The 7,941-nt window shown below is 47.4% G+C and overlaps 1 protein-coding gene across 1 annotated transcript; it reads left to right on the top strand.

The window, feature by feature from the left end:
- Positions 1–5,208: 5,208 nt before the first annotated feature.
- LOC147420663 ((R)-mandelonitrile beta-glucosyltransferase-like) lies at positions 5,209–7,187 on the top strand. Its single transcript, XM_086504224.1, has 2 exons — positions 5,209–5,806; positions 6,118–7,187. Exons 1-2 carry the CDS (start codon positions 5,311–5,313, stop codon positions 7,062–7,064), a joined length of 1,443 nt encoding a protein of 480 aa, XP_086360350.1. The 5' UTR covers positions 5,209–5,310; the 3' UTR covers positions 7,065–7,187.
- The last annotated feature ends 754 nt before the right edge of the window (positions 7,188–7,941 follow it).

Raw genomic sequence — 7,941 nt, 5'->3', positions numbered from 1 at the left:
ACCTCTGCCTTCCACCTCTCATTTCCACAAGAGGGACTTCTTTCCAACTTCTCCTTCAATTTGCCATTCAATACCTTCTTTCACATCCATTACCTTGCCCCCCAATCATAATTCCTAATGGCTCCTAATGGCTCGCATAAAAATAAAGTGATGTATTAACAAGGATCTCTACCCCTCGCCCCCCCCCCCCCCCCCCCCCCCTTTTCCCCTTCTCTTACAAAAAATAAAGAAAAGCAAGCATGCAACACATGTGCTTATGCTTTGCGAGGGAGAGGAAGAGAGCCCGACTGACCTATGAGGGGGAGAGAGCTCTGTGGAGCTACCTCACAGCCTACAGAGAGAGAGAGAGAGAGAGAGAGAGAGAGAGAGAGAGAGAGAGAGAGAGAGGCTTGTAGCACAGTGCTAGGGAGAGAGATAGGTCTCTTTCACTACCTTGCAAGGCTACCGAGAGAGAGAGAGAGAGAGAGAGAGAGAGAGAGAGAGAGAGACGTTTCATGCCAAGCCACGTGTGCGAGAGGGACAATCCTTCTCCCACCCATCCATTTTCCCCTCAATCTCTCACCCTTCCTTTTTCCACCTTCCAATTGGGGCTAGAAAAATACATTTTTTCTAACCGATCAAAATAAGGAGAAACTTCAAATTCTCTCGATTTTTAGGTCAAAATTTGAATATTTTGCCGATAATTATACTAAAACTTGTGTAAATTTGTCGTTTTCCTAAAGGAAAGCTCAAAATCTAATCGGGATTTTATAATTTCAGCCGGTTAAAATACACTAGATCTCGGTTTTTTTGCCTGCTCAAAGGGTAAAGGTTCTAGTGATGCCTTCTCTTTTTGCTGACTAAAGTTAAAAAAAGATTGAGTTGTATTTTCAAACATTTTTTGATAGATAAAAAATGCTGATTGGTTAAAGTAAGATAGTTGACACTCATTTAAATGAACACTGTGTAGATCTAATGATGGACATGTAGGAGTTTTGAAATATGAAATTTATGCTCATTTACCAAAGAAAGGATTTTGGGCTGCCTTTAAAAACATGGAACATTGAATGCTTTAGAGGTTAAATGATAAAGACTTAGTGGGCTCCACAAATCCCAAGCGTCACCTTTTCATTTTCAAAAGTTCTTTCACTCACATTTTCATTTTATTGCTAATGAAAAAGAGAAGGTTATTCAAGAAATAGATTTTTTAAATTAAAAAAAACATTACTTTTTGATTGGTGCGTAAAGTTAATGATCATTTATTTTATTGCTTGGATCTTTTTTAAGGGTGAATGAGATCTTGATGATACCTACACTACCATCTGTTAGTGAGATTGAGTTTTCGGTAGTAGCATTGGAACCAGTGCTTCATTTGGCCACTCCACATGGCCCGTTGTGGAGAGTTGGGGAGAGAGAGGGCGGCTCCTACTTCTCGAGCTCTCTCGAGTCTCAACTATACGCCAGACATTGCCTGAAGTGAAAGCAAGGTTCCATAGAGCACCTGCCGCAATTCCATGTACATCCTCTGCCTCGGAATAAGCCAAGGTTATCAAGGTTGTAACACTTTCCTTTCCAACACTCAAAGAACCTCCTCCCTCTCTCCGGGCCAGCTTTCATCTTCTCCCGAATATTGCTCTTGAGTGCTCCCCACCGTCCTCTCTCTCTCTCTCTCTCTCTCTCTCTCTCTCTCTCTCTCTCTCCCCCCCCTCGTTCTCCTTTTGTTGGCTTAAGATTGGGCTTGTCCTTGAGCTCTCAGATCCTCCTTCCTCTCCCTTGCTCAGTCCCTCTCTTTCCTGCTAATGGCGGTTTTCATCAGCTTTGCTTGCATGGATCGGCTCCTACTTCCATAGTACTGAACCCACTTTGCAGGCTACTTTCTCCCATTGTGTGACACTGAGAGATCGAGGAGTTGCATCTCCTCATCTTCTTGACATTGCGGCCCCTTTGCTTGGAGGTGCCCTCCTGTAGCGCTACGAGGTCATCCTCTCTACCTACTCGATACAAGCCCCTTGACGCTGGCAAGCATGGGCTCTGGCCTTCTTCTAGTCTGGAGGGCTTCTCTCCTAGCAAGTTTCCTTGGACTTATTCCGAAAGGGAGATGTGTTACCTTCTTAAAGGTCAGGTGAAAGTGTATGGGTAGGGCTCATCTGAGCGTGGAGATCATTGTTGGTGATTTGGTTGTGCAATTCCCAAAGAGTATGAGTTGTACATGGGAGGTGTTTGAAACCATTGGAAAACACCATAGTTTCTCTTCGAGCAGGTTGCATCCAGTGCAGCTCTCGTCGTTTGATTCGGGTCGTCCCTGTTCAAGTCGCATTCTATTGTGGTACACCTATAATATGAAAAAGGTTGCCATTGAAAACTCCCTCTCGAAGAGAGAGGGAGAGGGGGCATGTAGAGAGAGGTGCTTGCATGGCAACGCAAGAAGCTGCAAGCACGTCGCTATGTATGCCCACCTTGCACCTAGCTATGGCTCCACAGAGGTAGAGAGTAGCTGTTTTTGGCCCTCATACAACTTTTGTGGGGATTGGTTGAGGTTCTTTTGGTCGCGCTCTTAGATAAAATGGAATTAGTGGTTGCAGACGGTGAAGGGGCCACATTTCTTGTTTGTAAGGGAGCTGGCCATCGTCAGGCCCCTTGGTTCGCACGAGCATGCATGCAGTCTCATTAGTACTGCCTATGCAGACATGGTTCATGTTTTATGCTTTACCTGCTTTAGCATGGAAATGGGAAGCCAAGGCCCGACTCTGCACAACATCATGCTGCCCTCAATTTGAGAACGATCCCAGTTCAAGAGAGAAAATAGATTTTGAGACTTCAGAGCATGCTCAGATCGCAGTGGGCCAGCCTAAAAAATATTGAGGCTGGCTGGATCCCATGCCTAATATATTGTCGCTACAAAGGTCAATGGACTTCGAGAAGTTTCCTACAGCTTGCATCACGCTCCCAAGCTCTTCACAATAGAGCAACATGGTTTTCCACCCCACCTTGATCATGCTTTCTTCTCTCGAGTCTTGCCATCGGTCCCTTCAAAGCCTCCATCACACTTGACTTTTTCGAGATCTTGACTGTTGAATTGGGTTTTAAATCTCTGCACAAGTTTGGACTATACATTTTCCCTAATCGGTGAAAATAAGGGCAAACTTGAATTCTCCCAGTTTTTAGGTCAAAATTTGAAGCTTTTGTCATTAATTACACTCAAACTTTAGTAAATTTCCCTGTTTTCTTAAAGACAAGCTCAAAGTCTAGCCGGGATTTTGTAATTCTAATGGTTAAAACACACTGCATCCCAGTTTCTTTTCTAATGCTAGTTTGGAGTAGCTCAAGTCTCATTCAGAATGCCTACCCCTTCACGCTCTTGTTTACCGAGGTGCTTCCACCCCCAGCATCTTTACTCCCTGCCTTCTTTGGAAGCTTTTCACCTTCTAAAAGTGAAGGCGTTTTGCATGAGGTTCGACCTCATCGCCTACAAAGCATTAACTACCTTTGCTAATAACGTAAACCACTTTGGCAACATGAACTCGGTGCTTAGCGATGGACTCACTTCTATAATTTCAAAAACAACGCATGGCCACCCTTGCACCCCCCGCGGGGTGCGCGCAATTTGCTGCCAGCTCCATCACGTGTGCGCTCCCTCTCAGCACAATAGACTCGCCCTCTTTCCCGCATGCAGCCGAACCATCCTACCTTTCGTACTCACCTGGAAATGGCGAGAGCATTTTTCAAGATTCTCATTATTTTTCGGTTTTGTTTCAGCTGGTACCCCCTACTATTGTAGGTAGCTACATACTGGTAGGTTTGATATTGTATTAGGCAGAATCTTCTCGGATTCTCTCAAAATCAGCATTGTCGAGGCAAGCAAGGTACTAAAACTGCAATGCACAGAAAGGATTCAAACTTGCATCCTACCGAAGCACATATTGATGTGCTAACCAGCTTAGTGCTACAAGTGAGCTGTCATCATGGCGATCTCTATAGTTTCAAAAAAAACTTTGACGTCTCCTCCCATGTCGTCCTGTCGCTCCCACAGCCTGATAGCACCACTCTCCCCACTTGGCCTCAGCGCTACCTTCGTCCCTAGCACGAACATCTCTTCGTGCCTTCACTACCTTCGTCCATGGCTCGTCAGTGTCGTCATGTCGCTTTTAATTTTGCATGCACCTTCACAGATTCACGTTAATGCTTCATTTTTTAGAAATCGTAGGCTCAAACGAAAAACGAACCTAGCATCCTGGCCTCCCCTACAAGCTCGCACACCCCCTCCCTCTGTGCCATGCGCGATCTCCTCCTGCTGTGATGATCTCCCCTCCGGTCCACAGATGCATCATCACATGCACTGTCCTAGCCCACTTCTATGCACCTTGACGACTGACAATGGACCTGCGCCTCTCTTCTTTATTGCGTGCACCTCTAGCTCTTGACAGGCAGTCTCGCCATCCACAACCCCTTCCCCAACCTAGCCCTGCTGTGTGACGACCCCCCCCTTGCAACGTTGGACGTCCTGCTCCAATGTCTTCACTGTTGTCGCCCATCGCCCCCTGCCATGTGCCTCCTCCCTTCGTCTTGCGCACATATCGTCTGCCTCTAAGGGCATGTTTACACGCTGCCTGAAATGGCGCTTTTCTGTGAGCCTTGGTGGCTTTGAGTGGTTAGTGGTGGCCCTCGATAATGGTGCTCACGCCTTGTAAAAAGTAAACTAGCTTTGATATTGAGAAAAACACCTTTTAGGTGTTTAATACCACTTCAAACTTGGCCAATACCATCTGGGGGACTGAAAATGTAGCATAAATGCCACTACCTTACATCAAAGCTTCAAAATGTTGTCCCTACGTGTGGCCACACCACTCCGTCATTGGAGGCCATAAATGTGCCATTTTAGGCAGCGTGTAAACAGGCCCTAACACAGCTGGCACTAGAGAGAGAGAGGGAGACAAGAAAAAGAAGAAGAACAGAGTTTTAACGCCGCAGGAAACTATCCCAAGAGAGCTCAAATATCCAGACATATTACAGCTGGAAAGGAAAGACTTTTTGTTTTCTTTTTTGACCTTTCCTTTTCCTCTTGAGCCCCAAGGAAGCCAAGGGATCTCTCCAGATTCCGTCCAATCCAACCGTTTGGACTACCTATTTAGGTTGCGTAAATTGGGTGATAAGACGGGCAATGAAATGAATTTCATGGAAGCGCGTGTATGTCCAAATGTGGCTCAATCAACGATGAGTGCGTAGGCACGATAAGCACGCAGGCTACGCCAGCTTGTATATATTCACGTCTTTTCACAGAGAGTGGGTGGTGGAAGACGAGTGTCAGTGAACGTGTGAGCTAGCCGAGCGACCATGACGCCTCATGTTATCGTCTTCCCCTTGCCTGTGCAGGGGCACATAACACCCACTATGCACTTCTCGCAGAAGCTGGCTGCACGAGGAATCATGGTGACCTTCGTCACTACTGCTTATCGCCTCATGCATATTCGCGCCTCCGTTGCTGGGGAGGCTCTGCTAGAGGAGAAGGAAGCAAATCTTTGCTTTGTTGGGCTAGACGATGGCCTTCCGGATGATGATCCGCGCAGTCCGGTAGACATGGCTTTCATTCGATCTGTCGAAAGTCTGGATGGACAGTTAGAACAGCTCGTACTCTCCATTTCTCGTGATCCGAGCTTGCCCCCCGTCACCTGCATCGTCTCGGACTCCTTCTTGCCCTGGACTTTGGATGTGGCCCTCAAGTTGGGGCTACCCCGTGTCCTCTTCTGGACCATGTCAATGGCCTCATGTTGTGCGTACACATCGACTTCAAAGCTCATAGCAGGCGGCTACGATCCATTTCTACGACGAGGTATCCCTGTGAATGCTTCTAATTGGGGTGCTACATAATGATTCAATGTTTATGTAATATAGTGTTTGGAGCTGCTTGAACAAAAATCAATCTGCTTACAAAATTGTAGTATGTCAATTTGCTTGAACAAAGTGCACCCATGTCAATCTGCTTGCAGAGAGGATGCCCATGTCAATCTGTTTGCAACAGCCCTGATCATGTTGACTCGTGTTGACATGTCGAATCTGCTTCATCAAAGCGCATATTCTGCTTTCATCAAGCTTTTTTCTCATTTCAAAGCTTTTGCACCTGTGTGAATTTGTGGCTTGTAGTGAAAGGCAGAGGCGAGAAGGCACTTGTGACGCTGTTCCCAGGCTTACCACATATGGATCCTTACGACCTGGCTTTCAATGGGGATATGGACTTCCTCGAAGAGGAGACCGAAAACACCAAGTGGCTCCGCGGCATCCTTGAGTTCCAGTTCCAGCGCGTGCATGAGGCAGCCTGGTTCATAGCCAATTCCTTCCAGGCGCTCGAAGCCCCCTTCATTGACGCCCTCTGCTCGTCGACCATCATCCCCCGCTCCAAGCTCCTCCTCCTCGGCCCTCTTTGTGAAGCCATCATTCCCGAATTCCGTGGAAGCTTATGGAAAGAGCAAGAACTTGACTGCCTTCAATGGCTCGACACGCAGAAAGATGCCTCTGTCTTGTATATTTCCTTTGGCAGTGTTGTCTTGCGCACCCAAGAGGCCATCCAGGATGTGGCCAAGGGACTCTTAGCTTGCCGTCAACCGTTTCTATGGGCCCTGCGGTCCGGGTGGGATGAAGCACGAGGATATCTGGGTAAGGAGTTTTGGGGATTTGCCATGGAAGCAGGGAAGCTTACAACATGGACGCCGCAGTTGAAAGTACTGTCGCATGGTGCGGTTGGTGGATTTCTATCGCATGCGGGCTGGAATTCGACCATAGAGAGTGTGAGCAAGGGGGTGCCAATGCTGGCATGGCCCTGTTTCTTGGATCAATTCACCAACAGTTGGGAAGTGTCATGTCAATGGGGAATGGGGGTGCAGTTGATGAGGAAGGAGGGCGAGGACGGTGCGAAGGAGGTAGAAGAGGGTATAAGGATGCTAATGCAGAGCGAGCAGCGGGTGGTATTTCAGCAGAGAGCGGTGGAGCTCCAGGCAGCCTCCATGGGAGCTTGTGCTCCCCATCTGGATGTGTTTGTGGAGGACATGTTTAGGCGAGCTGCAGAAAAGAGAGGAGATGTTTTACAAGAGTAGCAAATTTTACCCATTGTCTTATAGATGCATGAAAGGAAGAGAGCCTGATCAGCACGCAAGCTTGCTCTTTAAAGCAGGCAATGGTATTTGTTTATGCAATCCAACTATTAACATTTCCTCTTTTGGGAAGATGTGTTAATTTTTTATAGCTTTTTGAGCTGCCCAAAGGGTAAAGGCTCTAGTGATGCATGCTCTGTTTGCCAGAGAGGATCTTTAAAGATTCTCCGTTCATTTCTTTTTCAAAAATCAAATCCCCTACCTCGTGGCTGGCCTTTGGATGTCATCTGGAAACCCCAGGCCAAATCTGGCCTCTGAATTTACAGCACCCAATTTTACCAAATCTTCCCGAAGTTGCAAGGCCCGCATTTATACAACGTCACATGGATTTCCATTGATCTCAAAAAGCACGCATGGGTAAAGTGATTAGGACTTGGGCTGCCAAACTCGTCCATAAGTGACACGGGCGCTTCTCGAGGGATCTACGGTGGATGTTCAATCCACCGTCGATCCCATTCTTTGCATGGCAAAAAGGTTATGACCCCAGCCTCCCCGCCTCGGATTCGACCTCACGACCTCCCGCTTGAGGCCCGCCCTCCCTATCCAGCGCGCCTGTCGTGTTTGCTTGTAATGCATACGAGTCCAATACTATAATACACTGCCCTCCCTTGTTGCGTGGATCCGACGGCCTAAAGCCCTCCTGCCTTGCCGATCGTGTTCCCCGCCGTTGATCCCTCGAGTGACACCCCGTGTCACTTATAAACGAGGGGCTGCCAAGGGGGATGCCATGGGTTGAAGTTTCACGGTGAGGGGAGAGGGAGCTTCATTTGCTTTCTATCCATGCTACTATTGGACATATCTTGCAATCAATCAACAACAT

Source organism: Adiantum capillus-veneris, chromosome 28 (genome assembly GCF_014529385.1).
Source record: "Adiantum capillus-veneris isolate H3 chromosome 28, ASM1452938v2, whole genome shotgun sequence".
Taxonomy (NCBI): Eukaryota; Viridiplantae; Streptophyta; class Polypodiopsida; order Polypodiales; family Pteridaceae; genus Adiantum; species Adiantum capillus-veneris.
This window is presented reverse-complemented; position numbering and strand designations above follow the sequence as displayed.